General features: G+C 43.6%; 2 protein-coding genes across 6 annotated transcripts in view; one reads left to right on the top strand and one right to left on the bottom strand.

The window, feature by feature from the left end:
* Nucleotides 1-1,791: 1,791 nt before the first annotated feature.
* On the bottom strand, nt 1,792-14,574 carry dus4l (dihydrouridine synthase 4 like). 4 transcript variants are annotated; one of them, XM_033039714.1, is made up of 8 exons: nt 14,470-14,574; nt 14,149-14,273; nt 13,511-13,706; nt 13,281-13,402; nt 9,243-9,360; nt 6,695-6,817; nt 3,855-4,081; nt 1,792-2,849 (listed from the first exon to the last, which is right to left on the bottom strand). In XM_033039714.1, exons 3-8 carry the CDS (start codon nt 13,618-13,620, stop codon nt 2,602-2,604), a joined length of 948 nt encoding a protein of 315 aa, XP_032895605.1. In that variant the 5' UTR covers nt 13,621-13,706; nt 14,149-14,273; nt 14,470-14,574; the 3' UTR covers nt 1,792-2,601. The 4 variants fall into 4 exon arrangements, with proteins under 4 accessions (XP_032895605.1, XP_032895604.1, XP_032895606.1 ...); XM_033039713.1 differs by lacking the exon at nt 14,470-14,574 and adding an exon at nt 14,274-14,340 and having other exon boundaries at nt 13,511-14,207; XM_033039715.1 differs by lacking the exons at nt 14,149-14,273; nt 14,470-14,574 and adding an exon at nt 14,274-14,334 and having other exon boundaries at nt 13,511-14,148.
* Nucleotides 14,575-14,670: 96 nt separating this feature from the next.
* Nucleotides 14,671-25,177, top strand: part of cog5 (component of oligomeric golgi complex 5) — a 111,440-nt gene continuing 100,933 nt past the window's right edge. Inside the window, exons 1-3 of one of the 2 annotated variants that reach the window (XM_033039707.1) lie at nt 14,671-14,763; nt 18,677-18,816; nt 24,582-24,639. In XM_033039707.1, the coding sequence (XP_032895598.1) occupies nt 14,703-14,763; nt 18,677-18,816; nt 24,582-24,639 (259 nt within the window). In that variant the 5' untranslated portion in view covers nt 14,671-14,702. The other variant, XM_033039708.1, reaches the window with a different exon arrangement.

Below are 25,177 nucleotides of genomic sequence, written 5' to 3'. Positions count from 1 at the left end.
CGTTTTTCTATTCTCCTCTTCCCTGTTTCCTGTGGCCAGCCCCAACACCCCAGTTCACACCCACTTCTCCCAACCGCCCCTCCACCCTCCTCTTATTAAATGGATGTAGGAGATGCCATGGTTTTTCCCAAAGTCTGAGTGATTCACAAAATAACAGAGGGAAATTTTCTATATTGGTAACATGGCATTGATGTTTGGCTTCCCCTAATAAACAGGATGGAATAATCCATAGACATAGGACTGGCAGTGCACTTTTTAACTCTCAGCCAAAACCAAGTAGGAGAAATCACCTTGAAGGATTTGTTTATCAGTGACTGCACTCATTGCAAGCTGAGGGCTGAGAGCAGATATACAGGAAAGCTTGGACACATTTGCCAGTGCCTGTGGCAACATTGGGCTCACAATTGCAACAAAGAAAAGACAATAAAAGTCATCAACCTGTGCCAAACACCCCATATACAGAACCAAACATTGCTGTGAAAGGTTAGAGGCTTTCCATGGTAGAAAGGTTCACATAGCTTGCCAGCACTCTCAAGATTTGCTCATATTCTTGATGGTCATCAACAAGATAAGCACAAGAAGCCATTGAATGCAGATGCCGAGATGTGTGTTCAGCTCTGGCTGAACAATTTCTAATCTCGTGATGTGGACTCAATAAGAAGATCAATAGGATTGGAAGATGATGTAAAGCATGGGAACGAAGAGGAATCAGCCTAAAGAACAAGCCTAGCATGTATCATGCTGTTGCTGTACTCACCCCAGTCTATGCTTGCAAGTCATGGACAGTATGCCAGTCAGCGTAACCCCTCCAACATGACCGCTCTGCACAAAATACTTCACATCAAGTGGCAAGACAAGATTCTAGACATACAGATTCTATATAGACAAATCACCTCAGCATCTACAATTAGTTGAAAGAATCACATAACTGATGAGCAGGGCAAGTTAGATAGATAGATAGATATAATTTATTGCCACACAGCCAGGCTGGTGGAAATTTGGGTTGTCTGCAGCGATACAATAATAAAGAACACACAACCACAATAAAACTGTAACACAAACATCCACCACAGCATTCATCACTGTGGTGGAAGGCACAAAATTTGGCCAGTCCTCCTCCATTTCCCCCCCGTGGTCAGGACCAGAGTCCAGAGTCAGTCCAGGATCGGCTCTTCCTCACCGGAGACCGCGGCTTTAAGTTGTTGTAGGCCGCAGGCCGGCGGTCAAGATTTAAAGTCCCCGCCGCAGCCAGAAGCACCATAGACTGCAGGGCCGGCGGTCGAAGCTCCCCTCCAGGGGTGATGGTAAGTCCATGCCGGACCCGCGGTAGAAGTCGGCCGCGGGCCGGCAGTGATGGCTTCTTCTTCCCCCAGGTCCCCAACGTGAGATCCCGGGCTGTAGACGCCGCACCAGCTGGAGCTCTACAGGCTGCGACTTCAGGCTGCCGGCTGCCCCGGGCCAGCGAAACGGAGCGCTCCCCTCCAGCGAGGGCTCACCCGCTCCACGCCGAGAGTCCACGCTGCGCCCGCCGCTGAAGCTCCGGGCGTGTCTCCGGGAAAGGCCGCGTCGATCCTTGATGTTAGGCCACGGGGGAGGCGACCTGGAAAAACTCGCCTCTCCATGGAGGAGGCGACCGAAGCGGTTTCCCCCTCACCACCCCCACACCACCCCCACATAAAACACACAAAGAAACATTAAATACACACTTTAAAACATACTAAAAAAATAAAAAAAGGTTGAAAAACTGACGAGCTGCTTGACATGGCTGCTGCCAGAGCAGCGCCCCCTACAAAGTTAGAAGTATATTTGTGAATAGAATATCAAAACAGCTACCATATGGAGAGCTACACAGGGGCAAATGATCATGTAATGGACAGAAAGAAATAAAAAAAATTATCTTAGAATATCCATGGTTTCAACAGTGACACACACCATAAACATTAATTTACTCCACTTACAGCACTCAGTGGCTGCAATGTACACCATCTTGCTGCTTGATGCCCTGGAGTTACTCTAGCACTTTATGTTTTGAATACAAAATGTATTTTATTTAAAAATAACTGAATATTTGTGCAATATGTTGATGATTTACATTGAACTTTGTCTCACTGAAATATTAAATCTATTTGTAGGAAACATTAGACAATACATTTCACGAAATGAAATAACACCATATTCATCACTGTACGTATCATCAAAGAAAAGTTTAACATTTGGCAGAAAAAAATTACATGAAAGGATAAAGTCCTCAACTCCATGCAAGAATGTTGAACTGAAAACCATTGAAATAGCAGACTACTTATATTCAAGTAGCATAGAACAGTACTGCACAGAAACAGACTCTTCAGCCCACAATGTTTATGTCAAACAATGATGTCAAGACCAACTCTCATCTGCCTGCACATAATCCATGTCCCTCCATATCCAGGGATTCATGGTATTTCGCGTTCCAAGGACTTGTAATTCCATGTTTTGGGACAGTGATATATGCCAGAATTTTCCATAGGGTCAAAAGCCAAGTCCGGAATTTCACGTATATCCTTCAATTTCTTCTTAAAATCCGCCTTTTGTCAAATTTATTAAAAATTAATATTTACATGGTCATAAACCATAATTCTCACCAAGGTAGTCTAAAACAGCTGATGTACTTGAAAGCACATTGAAGATTTTCTTCTCTTGCCTTGAAGTTATTCTTTCCAACATGTACATCAAATGGTGATGAAAACAAGTGAATGTGGTTCCGTGCTCCAAAGCAATATCAATCCAGTCCTGAACACATTGCCAAGGGGTTTCCTCATATCCTGAAAACATAGCAGGGTTTGCCAAAAGACCCCGTGCAGCCATTACACCTGTAATAAAATGTAAATAATTTAACGTTAATAATAAAGCTCAAACACAAATTCAAATAAACTAATGAGGTCACAATAACCTTCTTAGAAAGGGTACAATAGTTTTGTCCATAAATATTGTTAACCGATGAAAAAAAATGTTGTGGTTAAAAAAATCACTATTTGATCAATTTTCCTTTTCTCCAGAGAAGCTTTCAGTACAAGCAAATTCAAGATTCACAAAAAGAAACCAATGCTCAACAAATGCAGTACTGGAATGTAATGTAATCTATAGACATTAATGAATTAATCAAAAACTAAATTTATTCTATAGTGTACAATTTTTCTTGGCATTATACTCAATGCTCGAAGACGGGCGACTCGGAGCCACTGCTGCTGGAGTCATCCTGGTTGGAGAGAGAGTCTGCGGACGGGCTCCTGCTGACCATGGGCAGGCCGGGCGCCCGCTGGAGCTGCCAGTGGTGTTGGTGCTGGCAGCAGCAGCAACGTCCTCCCCCTCCCTTGCCCAGCCCCAAGCCCAGAGTCTGGGTCAGCTCCTACTCCAGGTCGGGGCTGAAGGCCGCCTGCTGTGCGGCCCAGTCGAGAGGGGGCCGAGCCCAGGCTGGCGCTGTGGCGCAGGGGAGGCCGGGGACCCTCACTCCTCCTCGAGGTTGTGAATTAAGTGGAATTACACCCATCTCTTTACACATAAATCATGAATAAAGATAAGAATTTATACACAGTTTCTCCAGCCAGCGCTTCGTTTGCTTTTTCTTTATAGCGAGTGACCTTTGACAAATCCAATGATTCCTTGTTTTTTTCGGAATACCAAACTCGCTTATATCCACATTGGCCATATCTAGGTTGCTGTAAACATCTCATGATTCCATGAATCCTTCTTTCCCTTCTTCCTTGTACCCTACAATTAAAGTCAATAAAGTCATAAATCCTGCACCAGGTCAAATATGGGTGCAAGAGCCAATTTGTCCACATCAAAGATTCAACTATGTTAACAAGGTTCCTTACCATCAATCCCCGTAAGCTGATGTACAAGATCCACATCTTTACTGCTCCGGACATCTCCATTTGCTACTACAGGTATAGTTAAATTTTCTTTAATAATCTTGATTGCATCATAGTGGATCTGTTGATGTCGTTCTTCCGTTTCCCTGCCATGAACAGTAATCCAAGAAATTCCAGCTGCCTCAACCTTTCGGCACAGATCTACAGTTCTCGTTAGATCTTTGTGTAATCTGTAATGCCATCAGAATAGAGAATATTACAGGTGAAATTAACCCACAATAAAACGTAACATTCTATCAGATAAAATATCAGAACTATAATTTATAGTAAAATATTATTTCAACAAAGTGCTCAAAAACACAAATAAAACTAAAATAAATCAGACTTTGCCGAGAAATCTCTGCTTGCACATCAGTTTTTCAATGTATATAGACAAGGTAAATTTTGATAAACTCTTCAATAAAATAACAGGGGGATGTTAAGTTGACGTTAATGCTCGACAATGCATGTAAACATCTGGAAAAACATTAATCAATTTGAAGAGGGTGGAAAACTTCTTGCATCAGAGATTACCAGCCCATGCCACTTTAGTCTATTTATTAATCTAGTCCATTAATGTGAGCTTCTTGCATTAAGTAGCATACATTTCTAAATATGTCAACTGTCCTGAGAAATAAATCTTTAGGCTAGGTGACTTTCAGAGGGCTGCTCTTAAATAACCTCCGACATATAATAGCAACTCTTTCAGTGCTTAACCATTATGCTGACCACATGGCACAGAGTTAGGCACAATGCATGCCCAGCAAAATAAATTCCAGTCTGATCAATCTTGTAAACTACTTCTCACAACCTTTTGGGATCAGATGCCTAAATTGGGAGAGTTGTACTACAGACTAGTCAAATAACTGCCTGACCTTCTTATCCTCACAGAAACCAAACTTACAGGTAGTATACCATACTTCCCTTATCACAATTCCTTAGTACACTCTGTTCCAGTGGTAGGATAAACTCATCAGTGAGAGCAACACAATGGCTTATTGGCAGGTTGGAGTAGTTCCAGACCACATGAAGTCTCATGGCATCAAGCCTAACACAGACAATGAAACGTCCTTCTGATTTCCACCTAATGTCCTCCTTCAGTTGATGATTCAGCACTCTGCTGCGTTCAACAATACTTGAAAAAATCAGTGATTAGCAGTGATATTCATTAGGTTAAACAATAGTCACACAGTAGAAGGAAGAACAGTGTGTGGGCCTGTACTCGTTAGAGTTTAAAGAATGAGGGAGGAAACTACCGAATAATGAAAGGCCTGGATAGAGTGGAATTACAAAATTGCAAATAATTAACACTGCAAATAACAACTGAGATAAGGAATAATGATTGGAAGGTAATTGGTAATCAAGGTAATATTTCAGGGTGTTGCACAGCATTCTCTGGCTTACCATTGCACTCCCGTGCCAGTGGCTGTGAATGAAAAGTTTGATAATTTAGCAAAGAGCATTTTCTTAATAAGTGTATAAGATGAATGAACTGTGTTCCTTGGCAGTGCCAAAAATAATAGATCTATCTGACAAATTTCTGTTACCACATGCGAGAGAAATATTACTGTAACTAAACTATTGTCATATTGTTTACTAATACAGTAAACCCTCATTGTAACAGACCATGGAGTCGGAATGGTGTCCTTTATTGCCGATTGTTTGCTTATAATCGAGTAATGAATCTTCATTGTAAAAGCAGTACGAACAAACAACTGCAGTTGCTGGTAAATACACAAAAAGACACAAAGTGCTGAAGTAACTGAGCAGGTCAGACAGCATCACTGGAGAATGTGGATAGGTGACATTTCGGGTTGAGACTCTTCTTCTCTCAGTCAGGAACTGGGCTTGGAATCCAGGTGAGTTGACAGGGGAGAGGCGAGGATTGGCGATGTCATTGGCCGTGGCCCACAGGTGGCCAGAGCACAGGTAAAGGGCCTGTCCCACTGTACGAAGTAATTCAAGAGTTCTCCCGAGTTTCCCGATTCGAACTGGGAGAATTACGGTAATAGCCGTTCATAGGTACTCGGGCTCTCGTGGACATTTTTCACACTGTTGAAAAACCTACACGAGCTTACCGCGTTTCCCAAGTACCTGCCGTTAGCGTTATGAGCCGCTAAGAGACGTCCCGAGCTCCGACGTACCCGCTGCGTACTTACAACGAGTTTGATTTTTTTTTAAACTCGGGAGATCTCTTGGGTAAACTCGTATAGTGGGACAGGCCCTTAAGCGTCAGCAGTGACGGCAGGCGTGGCTGGGGAGGCACCGCGAACAAGAGGTGGCATTGGCAGTCCAGCCTGAAAATGACAGGGGAGACGGCGTGAGCTGGGGGTGACGCCAGCAGCTGTAGTTAGGTCCTTCCGCTATAACCAAAATCCCTTATAAACAGGTCCATTAAAATGAGGGCTTACTGTAAAAGTATTGAATGAAAATCTCACAATGAATGATTTGATGTACTTTACTCCACCGTCATTTGATTTACAAAACGTGTTCCAAGTATAATCTTCCTCAATATAGAAGCATTTAATTTATGAATTTGCGTTACAATGCCATTGATCCTTTGGAGTACTTTTCTATAATTAAAAGCATTTTTTCACTTCAACTATTCATGCAGTATCTGTACATAGAAATATATAGTACAAAAATATCCACAGGCCATTTTGTAATCTATTCCAATTATGAAATTCTCCCAGTGAAATATTTTCTAGGAATGCATTCCTTTCATAAACTGAGTAAGAGCTGTCCAGTTTGTAAAATAATTATGTAATTTGAAACTTAATTTTTAGTTGTGTTTATAAGGCTACCTTATCTTAATGGAGACCGAAAACTGAGGACATTCCACTTGATTTTTAACAAGACGCACCATATCCTGAACCAGTTCTGGTTTGTTAATTAAGCAGGCACCATATCCTTCTGCTATTGCCCACCTGAAAGAATAATGAAACACATAAGAATGCATATTGATAAATCAGTAATCTAAATAATTTACAAGTCTGTATAAATGGATGACAAATTGGATTTAAAAAAAAATGTAATTGACAAACATCTAAACAAAGCAGTACATCCTAGCTAGAACACAAAGTGCTGGAGTAACTCAGTGGTTCAGGCCATGGATAGGCGTTGTTTTGGATTGGGACCATTCTTCAGTCCCAGCATGCTGCCTGATTCATTGCTATATTCCAGCATTTTGTATTGTACGCCAGGTTTCAGCATCTGCAGTTCCACGTGTTTCCAGTACATTTTAGATGTTTGTACTGCATACAAAACATGAAATTGTTATCAACTGCTGATAAAAGAAAGAATATAATGAATAGGGAAAGTAGGCCGTACGGCCTGTGAATGTTTCCACAAAATCAAAGTTAATTATCTCATATGTGTAGGAAGGAACTGCAGATGCTGGTTTACACGGAAGAGAGAGACAAAATGCTGGAATAATTCAGCGGGACAGGCAGCATCTCTGGATAGAAGGAATGGGCGACGTTTCAGGTTGAGACCCTTCTTCAGATTGAGTCAGGGGAGAGGGAGACACAGGTATATGGAAGGGTAAGGTGCGAAAACGAGATATCAAAGGGGACGAATACCAAAGAAAATGCAGAATAGATCATTGTTATCTGGGGGAAGACAACGGGGCATATAAAGATAAAATTTGATCAGGAGGACGGTCAGACTGGTCAGAGAACTAGGATGGGGGAGGGGTGGAGAGAGAGGGAAAGCAAGGGTTACTTGATTATTCACACCGCTCAGTTGAAAGCTGCCCAAGCGAAATACGAGGTGCTGTTCCGCCAATTTGCGTTTGGCCTCACTCTGCCAGTGGAGGAGGTCCAGGACAGAAATGTCAGTATGGGGAGGGGGAGTTAAAGTGTATGGCAACCAGGAGATCATGTAGGTTTAGGCAGACTGAAAGGAGGTGTTCAGTGAAACAATCGCTGAGCCTGCGCTTGGTCTCATCGATATCTAGGAGTCCCCACCTGGAACAACGGATGCAGTAGATGAGGTTTGAGGAGGCGCAAGTGAACCTTTGCCTCACTTGAAAGGACTGTTGGGGTCCTTGGACGGACTCAGGGGAGGAGGTATAGGGACAGATGTTGCATCTCCAGCCGTTGCCGGGGAAAGTACCTGAGGAGGGGGTGGTTTGGGATGAGTTAACCAGGGAGTTGTGGAGGGAATGGTCTCTGCGGAAAGCGGAAAGGGGTGGAATTTGGAAGATGTGACTAGTGATGGGATCCCGTTGGAGGTAGCAAAAATGTTGGTGTATGCGATGGCTGACCCTAAAAAAGACAGGAGCTTTGATGCTATAGGGAGGTTGCACGCAGTCGAGGTCACGACCCGTGACCCGTACCTTTGCCATGCAACGCCAACTGGAGTACACGCGGTGAACTGCAGGTAAGCATTTACTATGGCTGCCAGCACAGCGGGCCCTTCTTCTATCCCAGCATCCGGACTGGTTGCACACCCGCAGACCCCAGGCCATCTATCCCCGTGGCCAGGGGTGGGAGGGAAGGGGTCGGGGGTCGAGGGGAGGAGGGGGGAGAGAGGAAGAGGTCAGGGTGCTGATGCAGCGCGGTCAGTGAGTGACTCTGGGTGGGTGGAGGGAGCAGACCGTCCCCAACTCTGCTGCAGCTGACGTTGCCTGGAGCCGCGGCCCCGCTCCACCCCGGCCCCACTCCGACTTCAGCCCCGCTCCGCCCCAGCCCCGTGTGTGGGCGCTGGCGACCCACAGCCCCGTGACAGCGCGGTCCACAGAAGGAGACGGGGCGGAGAGCAGCCGTGGCCGAACAGCGCTGACCCGAGGGGGAGAGTGGGGGCTGTCCCGAGGGATGTGCTCCTTTGGTCACTTAAACCTTGGTGCTCAGGTTCAGAGCAAACCTTCCCGCTTTCCATGACAGCATCCACAAATACTTATAGCACAAAAAAACGACAATTTTGGCGTTTTTTAACTGATAAGGTACGCGTACCGTGTGTTAACAGTGTATGCCGGAAGCTGCCATGTCCACCACACAGATTGAGCTGCTCCGTGCGTCACGCCCTTTGACCCGATGACCTTACGTGCAACCCCCCTATATCTGAAATACTATCTGTAGTTCTAGTTTCCATATGCAGGGAACAATGGACTTCCCTACGAGTTGGTTAATCACAGAAATAAGTTGATTCACGGATATATACAAAATAGGAGCAGCAAGATGCTTCTTTGAACCTTATGAGTCTAATTTAATTTAAGGCTCTAAACTTATGAACCTTATTTCTTCCAAAACAATTAACCTTACAACTGCCTATATTATTCTCTAATTTGTCACGTTATTTCTCAAACCTGAACAAAATACAACAAAATTGTTACCCATAAGTTTAACCTACCTTTGTGGACAACCACAGTTCAAGTCTACACCATCTACAAATGGGGAAACTATGCGAGCAGCATCAGCCAAATCTTGTGAACAATTTGCAGCAAACTGCACAACCAGTGGACGATCACCTGAAAAAATAGAATGCAAGATTTGCTGCAGTACAGTTCAAGTCTATTTTGCTTCTTCTTTCTCTTGGTACTCTAGATCATGCAACTTCCACCTAGAGACAGACACAAAATGCTGGAGTAACTCAGCGGGTCAGGCAGCATCTCTGGAGAAAAGGAATAGGTTACGTTTCGGGCCGAAATGGGCTAAAATGCCCGTTTACATAACATGAATTGGCTGTAAAGCGAGCAATGAATTGGGGAATATTTGTTTTGTGCAGGCCAATGTGCTTAAGATGAGATTTTGATTGGAAACGAGGGAATTATTTGAAGGTTACTCAAAACGTCACCTATTCCTCCAGCTTTTTGTGTCTTTCTTTGGTTTAAACCAGCATCTGTAGTTCCTTCCTACAAACATCCACCTAGAATGCAGCCAATTTAATAAACACCAAGGATCTATCAGACTGAGATGATATCAAATACCAAATTCAAATTCTCAATAAGTTATTTTTTCCACAGGATTCTCAAAACAGTCTATTCAATGGCAAGAAATGTATTATTGTTACTGAGAGCTAAAAATACCAAAGGCTGTATGTTACATTGTTTAATTGTTGAGTATCATTGCACATGTTTCAAAAGAAGCAATCCTTTTCAATTTAATTGCCCATCCGCATGAATTGTGTTCTTAAGAGACAATGGTGTCCATTTGCTGTCGGGATTATTGTATTATTCCTTATCTATCTATATTATCTATATTTTATATACCATATTTCCGGCTATTTTTTACTCTAAAATAAGGCCCAAAAAAGGACTTGCGTCTCGGAGGCCGAAGGTTAGGCCGAGCAATGCCACTCTCGTAGCGACTGCTCTGTGGAATCTGCCACGCCTTCGACCCTGGAACTGTGTGAAGCAGCTGTAAAACGACAGCGCCGCTGGTTGGGGGGGGGGGGGGGGGGGAAGAAGAGTTCCTTGCCACAGCATGTGGGGAGTGTAGCCCGGGTCAGCATGGCCTGGGCTGCACAAAGTAGTAAACTTGGCTGGGCCAACAGGGGTAAAGTTGCGGGGAGGGCAGAGCGTTGAGAAGGAGGGGGTCATAGATCATGCCAGCAACTCACTCACTCGCAGCTGCCGTGGCGATCCGGGCGCGGAGCCAACACATTGTGGCCGGGGAGGGAAGTAGCTCGGGTGGCTGCGAGGGGCCGCCGGAACCGGCCGCCACCTCAGCACCTTCTGCCGGCCCTCCCACCAGCCAGCCAGGGCACAGGCGCAACCGGTGGAGGTGGTGGTTGGCGGGTAGCTACTGGGCAGAAGGTGGCTGTTCCGTCCCGGCCTCCCTCTCCTCAAAATGGGGGCGCAACTTCATTGCTGGGAAATACGGTAACTAAAAGTCTCATCTTGTATGTATGTATGTATGTATGTATGTATGTATGTATGTATGTTCCCGAAATACAGCCAAAATGGTACAAACGCAAAAATTTTAGGGGAGCCTTGCTCACCATTCGCCTGCGGTGTACAGTATCAAGTTTTGTTCTATTTTACAAAGTAATTCACTTTAAAAACTTTAATTAGCTTTATACTCTGCAGGGCTCGAAATTAACGGTTGCCCGGGTGCCAATGACGACCTAAAATCCCATCGGGCAACATAAGAGCCATGCCATTTTGCCCGGCTTGGCAAGCACCCAGGACACCTATCGTTCAACTCTGAGCAGGGCCCCCTCTCTATCTCTCTCTCTGTCATTCTCCGCCTCCGCCCGCCATCTGTATCCGTGTCCGGGCCGCCAGGTCTCCTCTCTCTGCTCGCTCCTCATCCGCCGGCATGGCTGGCTGGCTTACACATGCGCACTGCCACGGCCTGCACATCCACCTCCTGCACATCGGCCGTGCTTGTGCGCATGTGCCGCCCTGCACATGCGCACTGCCACGGCAAATGGTCGGCGTAGGGCACTTTCTCCCTCCCGTTGCATTGTGGGAGGTCTGGCCGCCATCGCTGTCCGGTTGCCGCCTCGCCGGGACCGCTGAAAACCAACGCAGAATCACTCCCTGGAGCTGGAGTATCTCTTGCTTCTTGTTTTCCTGGTCCTCCAAAAATATTCCAAATTGAATTTAAACTGTAATGGACCCACCACCACCAAACTCCAAACTCTGAAAAATAACAGCCTATTAGACACACTGAACTTTTATCTCCTGTTCTGTATTCTGTTTACATATTCTGTTGTGCTGCAGCAAGCAAGTATTTCATTGTCCTATCTGGGACACATGACAATAAAACTCTCTTGACTCCTCTTGGACTTAAGCAAAAAAGGGTTCTTGGGAAAAAACAGCTATCTTAAATTTAGTTGCGTTTGGTTGGGTAACTATGGTAGGGTGATGACTATTCCATGCTTTAATTGTGCGGGGGAGCTCCATCCAGCATCTCTGGATAGAGGAAATTGGGTGACGTTTCGGATCGAGACCCTTCTTTAGATTTCCTATGGTTTTAGTGTTTTTAGTTTTATTTAAAGATACAGCGTGGAAACAGGCCCTTCGGCCCACCGATCACCCGTACACTAGTTCTATCCCACATGTTAGCGACGTAAGTCAAGTGTTTTATTCTCTCATGTCCCAGTTAGTACAATTAAATCCTTACTTGCAGCAGCACAACAGAACGTGTAAACATAGTACTCTATAAACAATGTTCTTCACTGAAAAAGCGTTTATCAACAATTTTTTTTAAATTTGGTGCTTACAAACTGGGTATCTTCATTGCTGTCCACAACACATACATCTAATCTGAATGCCCGGTAATGTGGCGTCTTGACACCTTTAAATATATTACCAAAAGAACATTTGCTGCATTTATGTCCTTTGTCCATCTCTTGTTAGTTAATGTCATGTTTAACCTGTCAGATGGGTATAGTCAGTTTTAACAGCTATTATCATAAAATGCTTTTGAAAATTCCTTGCAACCTGTATATTTTGTTGTGGATAAATTATGTGGGAAGCGAGAGTGTTTCTGTGCCAATAGCAATAACGACCCATGCTATGGCCATGTCATGATAATTTTCGGTCCTTCACAGAAACCATGCTTGCATCAATCTGTAGTGTGCATGGTTAAGCATATATGTTATCATGGTCCAGGATTTATTGACACAAGTTGATCATACGCTGAATAATCCAACCACATTTTTGGTTGGAAGTGGAAAGAAATAATAGAAATTGCATTAATTGCAATGTGTAAAAAGAGTTGAGATACTGTATTATAATTTTGCTGTATGTCATTGTGGTATATATCATGTCTTGATTGGTGAATATGTTTAGTTTGTGACTTTATTTGAAGCAGAAATAATATGTGAATGCTTCATTGAGCATAATTCCGACTGGTAACTACGCACTTCGTCCGAGCACATTATCGCACGCGTCATGCAAGCCATCTTAAATGACCACCTAAACTGTCATTTGGCAACCTAAAAAGCTGCCAAGGTTGCCCGGCTGGCACCAGGGGAAAAAAGTTAAGCGAGATGCCCTGCTATGGATCCTGTCATTTACATAAAAGCAGTATTCCCATCACCATCACAAAAACATTGATCTAATCAAATTGCATAGTTTATGCGCTTTGTATGTACATTTGGTGTCTTGATTCCCACATCATAAGAGTAGTTAAACTTGGCTTTGCTGTCTGCAAGACACTTTGGGATTACCTGAGACCATTAACTGTGATAAACCAATCAATTAAAAAAAACTATAGTCACCAAATAAGCTTATCATTTTCTTATTTTGGATACCAGATACAGGTGTCAGAGGTTATGGGGAGAAGGCAGGAGAATGGGGTGAGCAAGGAAAGATAGATCAGCCATGATCGAATGGCGGAGTAGACTTGATGGGCCCAATTCTACTCCTATCATTTATGATCTTATGACCAGGGATGAACTTGTCGGAACACTGATGGAATTCATAAATATTCATACCAAAATTTGTTGTGAATTCGCTGTCCCTCGCCTTGCCAGACTTCAAGAAGGCAGAAGCAATGATCATTGGTGTAAAACACAGGTCACAGTCGTACCTTCTGACGAGAGAACGAAATGCCAGCCTAAGGGGAGGGGGGGTGGTGAAATGTTCTTAAATACATAATATTACCAAAACTGCAATCATTAATCCTTCTGTCACTACAAGTTACAGGCGAACATCCATCACTCACTTCGAATATCGTACCATGGGAGCACAAATCTTCACAACGTGACCAGGCTGGAACAACTCAACGAGGCATTTTCGTTGCCACGATCGGGTGGGTAATTGTTCCCCGTTCATGGATGCTCTATGTCCTGCGCCGCGCGAAAGCAGCTTGGAGCTGAGTAAGGCGGCCGGAATGGTCGTGTAGGAAGGAACTGCAGATGCTGATTTACACCGAAGATAAACACAAAATGTTGGAGGAAATCAGCAGGTCAGGCAGCCTCTCTGGAGAAGGAATCGGTGACGTTTCGAGTCAAGACCCTTTTTCAGATTGAGAGTCAGGAAAAAGGGAGACTAGAGATATGGAAGGGTAGGTTGTAAAAACGACAGATCAACACAGATGTGGAGCAGCCAGAGAGGATGTTGCAGAACTCTCGTCAGAGGAGGAAATTTTCTTCAAAGTAGGTATACCTTGAGGAGCCGACAAAATGTGTAGGAAGAAACAGCAGATGCTGGTTTACACCGAGGTTGGGCACAAAATGCGGGAGTAACTCAGTGAGACGGGCAGCATTTGGAGAGAAGAAATGGGTGATGTTTCAGGTCGGGACCCTTCTTCAGACGATAGGTCGTGTGTATGTGGGTGAAAAGTGGCCGGCGGTGCAGTACCTGCGGGGCTTCTCCCCCTTCACCTGAGGAACCAACGGTGTGAGGAAGCGGTGCAGCACCTACGGGGCTTCTCCCCCTTCACCTGAAGGACCAGAGATGAAGGATAGCGACTGGCGGTGCAGCACCTGCGGGGCTTCTCCCCCTTCACCTGAAGGACCAGAGATGAAGGATAGCGACTGGCGGTGCAGCACCTGCGGGGCTTCTCCCCCTCACCTGAAGGACCAGAGATGAAGGATAGCGACTGGCGGTGCAGCACCTGCGGGGCTTCTCCCCTTCACCTGAAGGACCAGAGATGAAGGATAGCGATTGGCGGTGCAGCACCCAAAGATGCTAAAGACATCGACGATATGATTGGCAGCACCTGCGGGGCTTCTCGCGCTAACCTAAGGGACCAACGGCCTCGCTTTACCCTCTGACCCCCAGGCGCCTGCCAACCGCTTTGTGATTGGCTGCCGGCAGCGTCGCCTGGTCGCCCCTCCCCTTTGTGCGTCTTCACGTCGCTCGCGCGCCCGCCATGCCGAGCGCCAGTGGGCGTGACCAACGTGACAGCCAACATGGACGGATGTGGAGGAGCTGGTCTGGTGCAGGACTCTGTGAAAGAACTACTTTCAGATGGTAAGGTGGAACCTGTGATCGACAGTGCACTGCATAACGTCCATTTACAGATGCTTTGAAGCAAAACTTGGGGCAGTGGAACCGTGGCGGCGTGTAATGGCACAGAACTGTTTCACTACATCAATTTCTCAAGAAGTTCACAGGTCAAGTCTGATCTTCGATCCAGAAAGATCAGCTCCAGTGTCTTTTTTGACAATTTATACTTTTATTTCCATAGAGATTTCTTGATGCTATCAATTGTAACTGGATGAGGGAGCATGGTTAATATATTGAATTTAGATTTGCATATATGTGGGATTGCGCTTGCTGGAGCTGAGGTCATAAATAAAAAACCTTCATTATGGACATTTTGACGGGAGGTATCTAAGGTAGTAAGTTCTGTGTTAGAGGGAAATCCATCTTGGGAGCTGTCATTTTATATTACTTTACGAATCATATTGCACCCAGTTTAAAGCAAAACAAAAGGGTTTGCACGCCAAGAGAAACATCTATCGTAAAATACAGGTTAATAAATTCAGATATCAAAGTTTAATAATTTGAAAGGATAAATTATATAGCTGGTGGTGTTTTCAGTGAGTTTGTTTTATGATCCTGAGGGAATCACTATCAATGGAAAAATAAACTAAGAGTTAATGTTTCAAAGTTCCAATCTTTTGCCACAAATTAGAAAGCTAGTCAGTTTCAAGTTGCAATAGAAGAATGGAATGGTGAAAATAAATGTCTGATAGAATGAAGTCAATTTTATGTGGGGTAAGTTGATGCTGAAATTAACGGATTGACAAGATATTATCTGTCTTGCACAGAATCTGTATCTCTCCATTCTCTGCATATCCATATCCTTATCCAAAAATATTTTGAATGTCACCTTCGCATCTGCCTCAACAACCAATCCTGGAACTCACCACCCTCGGTACAACAAAAACGTGTCCTACACATCTCCTTTAAACTTTGTTCCTCTAAAGCTCTGCCCTCTAGTTGATGCACTGGGAGATGGGTTTGGACTGTCTACCCTATCTGCGCCTCTCATAATCTTGCATACTTCTATCAGGTTAAATTGAGCAGGCTAAAATTGCATTGTCCCATCGCTCTGTGGAGCGAATGTCTGAGGGTTAATATTTGTTGATCTCGGGCTGATGATGTGGCCACTTGGAGCTGAAATGTTGGGTTCAGAGCTGCACTCTGGTTGACAAGGTGTGTGCATTATTTGCTAGGCTAACAAAACTGATTGTGTTACTGACTGGCCAAATCGTAGTTTTTCATTCTTTTTGTTGGATGTGATGGAAGCTGCTGTCTTCTCTTGGTGTTTGGTTGCACAGCTCTCATCAGCTCAGAGATTTTACCTTTCAGGTAGTTTGCATAGAGAAATCCCTGAGTTGGGGAAAGTTGTACAGTCAAACCGACAGCAAATTCCATCAGATTTAACAGAAATACTGAGAGAGACTGAAAGGTCTGGGTGATTTGACAACACATGGGGCAACTGCTGTCGTCAATGGTTGGCACTGACTGACCAGTCAGTATGCAGCTCTGAGTCCCAAAACTCAGATCTCGGAGGCCATACCTCTCACTCCAGCCTCCCCAATGTCTGTCCTCACTGGCAGGCGCTCTACACAATTGTTGATGCAACAAGTTCCTTATTCCCACCTTCTTGACACAAAACTGTAGCCTCGGGCTGGGGAGAGGGGTTCACACTGAGACCCAGATTCCCAGCATTGCAGTGGAGGACAGAGGTTTGCACCAGATTCTTCAGCATAGCAAATGCAGTAGAAAAGGTGACTTTTAAAAAAATGAGTGGGATAGCAACCTCTCGGTATAGAAACATAGAAAATAGGTGTAAGAGTAGGCCATTCGGCCCTTTGAGCCAGCACCGACATTCAATATGATCATGGCTGATCATCCAAAATCAGTACCCCGTTCCTGTTTTCTCCTCATATCCTTTGATTCCATTAACCCTAAGAGCTACATCTCACTCTCTTGAAAACATCCGATGAATTGGCCTTATTCTTAAACTGTGACCTCTGGTTCTGGACTTCCCCAACATCGGGAATTTTTTTTCCTGCATCTAGCCTGTCCAATCCCTTAAGAATTTTATATGTTTCTATAAGATCCCCTGTAATGCTTCTAGACTCCAGTGAATACAAGCCCAGTCGATCCATTCTTTCATCATATGTCAATCCCGCCATCCTGGGAATTAACCTGGTGAACCTCAAAATGTTTCGATTGGAGGACCAAGAGTGCCATAATGAATTGTAGCTCTGCAAGGTAGCACCAAACTGCATAATCAGGAAAATGTGCAATTGTTTTCTTTGGGAGAAAGTATGATAAAACTATTATTTAAATGGAGGACTGCTGTAGAAAGCTGTGACATGGGCTCACTAATCATGAAACAATGGAAACTAGCATATATTGCAGCAAGAAACACTGTGAACAATTTTGGTCCCCTTATTTAAAAAAAGATCAATTTTCTTTAAATTTCTCTTAACTCCAAGAGAAGATCATGGAATAATACAATACAATACAATTTATTGTCATTTGAGGCTCAAACGAAATTCTGTTTCCACAGCCATACAAACAAAGACAATTCCTAGACATACACACAATTTAGTTCACACAAACATCCATCACAGTGAACCCACTGTGATGGAAGGCAAAGTCTTTTCTCTCCCCTGTTCTCCATGACTCTCCCGATGTCGAAGCCCCAGGCGGGCGATGATAAGTCCAACGGCCATTTTAGGCCGTGCCGGGCGATTTACGGCCCCGCTCCCGGTCTAAAAGTCTCGAAGTTGGAGCCCCCGGCGGGCGCTGGAATGTCCCCCGGCCATGAAGCCGTGCCGGGCGATGTATGACCCCGCTCCAGGTCGTTCCAACCCCGCGACACGGGCTGGAGAAGTCGCGTTGCGGGAGCTCCGGGAAGCGGTCTCTCTCTCCCCCCGGACCCACGAGCTCCCGATGTCCCAGTCCACTGGACCTGCGGCTGCGTTGCTGGAGCCTCCGAGCCCCAGGAGTCGAGTTGCAGCAGCAGCGAGTCACCACCGCTCCCCACGCTCCGAGGCCAGCCAGCCCCACGATGGTAAGTAGTCCGCAGCTCCGCAGTCTCTCGAGCCCCCGGGTCGTTCAGGTTGGAGGCCGCTCCACGGTGCTAGGCCCCAACGACAACGGAGACCCGACAGGGAAAAGGTCGGGTCTCCCAGACAGGGAAGAGATTTTAAACAGTTTCCCCCTGCCTCCCCCCCCCCCCGCCCCCCACATATACACATTTAAAACCAGTATTAAAAAACACCAACACTACATTTAACTAGACAAAAAATAAAAAAAAGACAGACAGGCTGTAGGGGCCGCTGCAACAGGTGAGTCGCGCCGCCAACTCTGGTGCAATTGTATTTTGAGGAAAGTTTGAACAGATGGGTCTGTGCTGACTGAAATTAAGAAGAACAACTGGAAATTAAATTTGGGGGCTGAAGAGAATTAATCTTGGGACAATGTTCCCTTCAATAAAGTCTAGGACTTGATAATGTAATATCAGAATTTGAAAATGAGGAAGAACTTCTGTAAGTTTTGTGAGCTTATTGAAATCTCTGTTTCAGTCATTTGTGGATATATTAATGGCTGGGATATTTGGAACAGAATCAAAGGTTATGGTGAAAAAGTGGGAAATTAGAAAAGGAAAGTTTCATTTCTCATGATCTAATTGAATGTTAGAATTAGCACATGGGACCAAATAGCCTACTCGTGTTCATACAGCTTGATGTCTTTTCGGAAAATAAAAGTATCTTACTGATTACTGAATAAAATATGATGTATTTTCTTCAGGTATTACATTTCTCAGTAAGGAATAAATCTTGTGAAATTGATAGAGTACATATCAAAACTAACTATTTTATTGACATTGAAAGAAAATACCACTCTTCATTTTTAGAATGCTATGCAGAATTCTTGAAAGAAGAATTTGATGTCAAGACCTACACAGCTCAATCAATTCATCAAGCAGTGATAGTTGAACAGTTGGCAAAACTTGCTCAAGGAATCAGTCAACTCGATAAAGAGCTTCATGTGCAGGTAAGAAGCAGTTTTATTATTATCTAGATGTAATTTCTGAAAAAGAGCAAAGGGGCTTCTAAGATATCCGAACAGATTTTGAAATGGGTGTTATGGCTAACATTAGGTCCAACCTAATATAGATAATTTATGAAGCAGTGATACTTTATTCACAGCAAAGGTGGTAATTCCGGAAGTGGCAGCGCTGTTGACAGCTGCGGCTCGCCTGCAGTCCGTCTGTTTTTACTTTCTTTGGTGTTTTAGTTAAATTTTAGTTTATTAGGTTGTGTATGTGTGTGTGGGGGGGGGGGGGGGGTGAAACATGTTTTTTTGTCTCTTCCTTCGGGGGAATGCGACTCTTCTGGTCGTATCCCCCTTCTCTGTCTCCGTCTGCGCTGAGGCCGAATGGCGGAGCTGGCGGCCTCCAACTGAAAGTGGCGTTACAGATAGATAGGGTGGTCAAGATGGCTTTCGCTTCATTGACCTTCATCAGTCAGGGTATTGAGTACAGAAAGTGGCATGTTATGTTACAGTCATACAAAGTAAGATACGATGCAACTTTATACCGGTGGGAAATTGGTTAATGAACAGTCGAAAGATACAGTTGCAGGGCATTGAAAATGTCATGTGCATTATAAAAACACAGAAGGGGAAGGTGTTGAACAGTTTGATAGCCACAGGGTAAAATGTCTAAGGTGAGAGGGGAAGGATTTAATAGGAACATGAGGGCCAATGTTTTCACACAAATAGGGTGGTGAGTTTAGGGAACGAGCTGCCAGAGGAGGTAGTTAAGGTAGGCAATTTAACAACATTTGAAAGACATTTGGACAGGTATATGGATAGGAAACGTTTAGAGGAATTTCGGCCAAACACGGGTAGGTAACACTAGTGTTATGGGACATCTTGGTCAGCGTGGACAATAGACAATGGGTGCAGGAGTAGTCCATTCGGCCCTTCGAGCCAGCATCGCCATTCACTGTGATCATGGCTGATCATCCACAATCAGTACCCCATTCCTGACTTCTCCCTGTATCCCTTGACTCTGCTATCTTAAAGAGCTCTATCTAACTCTCTATTGAAAGCATCCAGAGAATTGGCCTCCACTGCCTTCTGAGGCAGAGAATTCCACAGATTCACAACTCTCTGGGAGAAAAAGTTTTTCCTCATCTCCGTTCTAAATAAATCCTTCCCCTCTCACCTTAGACATTTTACCCTGTGGCTATCAAACTGTTCAACACCTTCCCCTTCTGTGTTTTTATAATGCACATGACATTTTCAATGCCCTGCAACTGTATCTTTCGACTGTTCATTAACGAATCCCTTATTCGTAAACTGTGGCCCCTGGTTCTGGACTCCCCCAACATTGGGAACATGTTTCCTGCCTCCAGCGTGTCCAATCCCTTAATAATCTTAAGTTTCACTAAGATAACCTCTCATCCTTCTAAATTCCAGTGTATACAAGCCCAGTCCCTCCATTCTATCAATATATGACATTCCCGCCATCCCGGGAATTAACCTTGTGAACCTTCGCTGCACTCCCTCAACAGCAAGAATGTATTTCCTCAAATTTGGAGACCAAAACTGCACACAATAATCCAGGTGTTGTCTCATTATGGCCCGTACAACTGCAGAATGACCCCTTTGCTCCTACACTCAATTCTTGTTATGAGGGCCAACATGCCATTCACATTCTTCACTGCCTGCTGTACCTGCATGCTTACTCCCCCCCCCAGATCTTGTTGTACTTCCCCCCTTTCCCAATTTGACACCATTCAGATAATAATCTGCCTTCCTGTTTTTGCCACCAAAGTGGATAACCTCACATTGATCTACATTAAACTGCATCTGCCATGCATCTGCACACTCACCCACACTGTCCAAGTCACCCTGCATCCTCATAGCATCCTCCTCACAGTTCACACTGCCACCCAGTTTTGTGTCATCTGCAAATTTGCTAATGTTACTTTTAATCCCTTCATCTAAATCATTAATGTATATAGTAAATAGCTGCGGTCCCAGCACTGAGCCTTGCGGTACCCCACTAGTCACTGGCTGCCATTCTGAAAGGGACCCGTTAATCCCTACTCTTTGTTTCCAGTCTGCCAACCAATTTTCTTTCCATGTCAGTACCCTACCTCCAATACCATGTGCTCTAATTTTGCCCACTATTCTCCTATGTGGGACCTTATCAAAGACTTTCTGAAAGTCCAGGTACACGACATCTACTGGCTCTCCCTTGTTCATTTTCCTACCTGTAGTTACATCCTCAGAAAATTCCAGAAGATTAGTCAAGCATGATTTCCCCTTTGTTAATCCATGCTGACTCGGACCAATCCTGTTACTGCAATCCAAATGTGCCGCTATTTCATCTTTTATAATTGACTCCAACATCTTCCCCACCACCGATGTCAGGCTAACTGGTCTATAATTCCCTGTTTTCTCTCTCCCGCCTTTCTTAAAAAGTGGGATAACAATAGCTACCCTGCAATCCACAGGAACTGATCCTGAATCTATAGAACATTGGAAATTGATCATCAATGCATCCACGATTTCTAGAGCCACTTCCTTAAGTACCCTGGGATGCAGACCATCAAGCCCTGGGGATTTATCAGCCTTCAGTCCCATCAGTCCAATTTTTACACTGGATGCCAAATTACAAAAGTACAGGAATCTTTTGAACCTGGGAGTGCCATTGGCCCCACTAAGAAGCTGGAATTTGAATCCTAATCATAAGAATCCTTTTTTAGGCGATGACTGCAATAAAGACGTTTTTCAAAAAATAAAACCCAATTTTAATTGTGAATTAAATATTAACTAGTTAATAAGCATTTATGAGCATAATACAGCATTTGCTTTTTAAACTCTCTGGGTTGATTGTCGTTTAAATCTGTTATTAAAGGGGTTTTCTATTAATTTCTAATCTAAAATGAAGCATAAACAAGTTTAGATGAGAAATAGAATTGCTATTGTACATTTTCTAAATCTTTATCTTGAAGCAAATTAATACACTGCCCATCTTTCTATTTGTGGGATTCTTGAAATAAATTTGGCCTGGATTTTGTTGGGAAATGTCCTCAGTTGCAAAGGCCAGCTTATGTGCCACCAAGTTTACCATGAATGCAGAAGTCTGAAATTGCTGGCAGCACATTCTGTCTGTACCCCCATGAAAAATGTAGATGTGATAATTGCCCTGGGAAATTTGCCTAACAATCTGCACCAAGCTATTCCTGGTGCAGGGATATCATCACCATTCCTTTACATGCAGAGGAATGGCTGCTAAGGATCATAATAAATATATAGATAATTTTACATTTTTAAGACTTGTTTTATTTTTATTTTTTAAATCTTTTAAAAATAATTATTTTTAGTTAGTTTGAATATTTTAATGATTTTGAAAATCAAAAATATACATAAACCGTCACATTTTGTCTAAGCTGGCTGCCAATGTTTCTTTCAGCATTTTTATGAATGTGGTTTGTTCTGGTCTTACGTGTGGGACTTGCTGTGGACCTCGAAGTCCGGGTTAATATTACTTCCTGCCATTTCAAATTATATCTTTTGGTACTGTGAGATTCTATTCTATAAACCTTGTCGAGACGTGAGTTTGCTTATCGGATTGTTGTAAGGTTAGGTTGATGTGGAACTAGTTTGCCAGAACAGCAAACATTTTGGATGGCACTGATTCTATTAATGCTTCTAAGACACATGATGGCTGCACTAAAGCATGCTCTCAATTATGGATGAGTTCTGGTGATGAATGGTGAGACTGTTGAGATGCGTAAGAGGTCATTTGGGAGATGTTTTTGTTTGTTTTCTGTGCATCGATATTTAACTATTAATTTCAACAAACTATCGGTGAAATGTCCCAAAATACCTTATTGGACTTTTATACTTAAGATCAGGAATGTTGATGCTTGAGAATGAACAATTTTTAATTTCTGGTGATGAGTACCTGTGTGCGGTTATATATATAAAAGATTGTTGTTAAATACAGTGCATTCAGAAAGTATTCAGACCCCTTCACCTTTTCCACATTTTGTTGCGTAACAGCCTTATTTTAAAATGGATTAAATTCATTTTTTTAATCATCAATCTATACATAATATCCCAGGATAAAGAAGCGAAAACAGGTGTTTAGAAATGTTTGCGAAGTAATTAAAGAAATAACTGAAATATCATATTTACATAAGTATTCAGACCCTTTGCTATGACACTCAAAATTGAGCTTAGGTTCATCCTGTTTCCATTGATTATCCTTGATGTTTCTACAACTTGATTGGAGTCCACCAGTGGTAAATTAAATTGATTGGACATGATTTGTAAAGGCACACACCTGTCTATATAAGGTCCCACAGTTGACAGTGCATGTCAGAGTAAAAACCAAGACATGAAGACGAAGGAATTGTCCGTAGACCTCAGAGACAGGATTGTGTCGAGACACAGATCTGGGGAAGGGTGTAAAACAATTTCTGCAGCATTGCAGGTTCCGAAGAGCATAGTGGCCTCCGTCATTCTTAAATGGAAGAACTTTGGAACCACCAGGACTCTTCATAGACCTGGCCGCTCGGCCAAACTGACCAATCGGGGAGAAGGGCCTTGGTCAGGGAGGTGACCAAGAACCCGATGGTCATTCTGACAGAGCTCCAGAGTCCCTCTGTGGAGATGGGAGAACCTTCCAGAAGGACAACAATATCTGCAGCACTCCACCAATCAGGCCTTTATGGTAGAGTGGCCAGACAGAAATCACTCCTCAGTAAAAGGCACATGACAGCCCGCTTGGAGTTTGCCAAAAGGCATGAAAACAAGATTCTCTGGTCTGATGAAACCAAGATTGAACTCTTTGGCCTGAATGCCAAGCGTCACGTCTGGAGGAAACCAGAGTTCATCACCTGGCCAATGCCATACCTAAGGTGAGGCATGGTGGTAGCAGTATTATGCTGTGGGGATGTTTTTCAGCGGAAGGAACTGGGAGACTAGACAGGATCGAGGGAAAGATGAACGGAGCAAAGTACAGAGAGATCCTTGATGAAAACCTGCTCCAGAGCATTCTGGACCTCAGACTGGGGCGGAGGTTCACCTTCCAACAGGACAACGACCCTAAGCACACAGCCAAGACAACGCAGGAGTGGCTTCGTGACAAGTCTGTGAATGTCCTTGAGTGGCCCAGCCAGAGCCCAGACTTGAACCCGATCGAACATCTCTCGAGGGACCTGAAAATAGCTGTGCATCGACGCTCCCCATCTAACCTGACAGAGCTAGAGAGGATCTGCAAAGAAGAATGGGAGAAATTATCCAAATACAGTTGTACCAAGCTTGTAGAATCATACCCAAGAAGACTTGGGGCTGTAATCGCTGCCAAAGGTGTCTCAATAAAGGGTCTGAATACTTATGTAAATGTGTTATTTCAGTTATTTCTTTTTAATTACTTTGCAAAAATTTCTAAACACTTGTTTTCTCTTTTTTATTATGGGGTATTGTGTGTAGGTTGATGATAAAAAAAAAAATGAATTTAATGCATTTTAGAATAAGGCTGTAACGTAACAAAATGTGGAAAAAGTGAAGGGGTCTGAATACTTTCTGAATGCACTGTAATTGTTCTAACAATGTTCTCGTGATCATGACTCCCAAAAAATTATTACTGATCGGTCACAAATTTAAAAATTTTTTTGCTGAATGTTGTTCTGAATTTGGTTTGAATATAGTGTTTAATTTTAATATAATATAAAGTAGATTTTGAATAAAGTACAATTGATGCACGAAGCATATGATGTTTGTTATATTTTTAGGTTGTTGCAAGACATGAAAACCTGCTGGCTCAGGCCACTGGAATAGAGTCACTGGAAGGTAGGTTTAAATTGCAATACAATGATAGCTGTATGACCCAAATCCACACTCTGTCCTTTCTCGTACACCACCAACATCATGTCTGGTGATCCCAAATAGCCTGTGTTGTAAATATCAACAAACTGTGACATATTGTGGACAGCATTCAAGAACCATGTCTGCTTGCTATTTTACCAGATGTGCAGATGGGATACACTGAGGCAATGGGTGAAAAAGAAAGATTTGGGTAGCCAAAATATATTTTTAACCAGAATTCTTGGTGGCAGGGATTGATTGCTTACGCAGCTATTTGGTAGGGATGGAGGGTTTACTTTGTTTTCAAAAGCCAATAATGAAAGGGAGATTTGGGGATCAGAAGAATTGGTAGCTCTGAAATCAGTGGGGCAGAAGAATCATTGGTAAGGAGGGAGAGTTAAAATATGGTTATTGGGTGAGGAGCTGTTGGTTAGATTGTGGGGCTCTGATATAAATAGCATATCACTATGCAGGACATATCTGCTGAAAGGTAAATTCAGTAATGTACACATTATATGATTTA

The sequence above is a fragment of the Amblyraja radiata genome, chromosome 21 (genome assembly GCF_010909765.2).
Source record: "Amblyraja radiata isolate CabotCenter1 chromosome 21, sAmbRad1.1.pri, whole genome shotgun sequence".
Classification (NCBI taxonomy): Eukaryota; Metazoa; Chordata; class Chondrichthyes; order Rajiformes; family Rajidae; genus Amblyraja; species Amblyraja radiata.
Note: the sequence above shows the minus strand (reverse complement) of the source record. Positions and strands in the feature narration are given on the sequence as shown.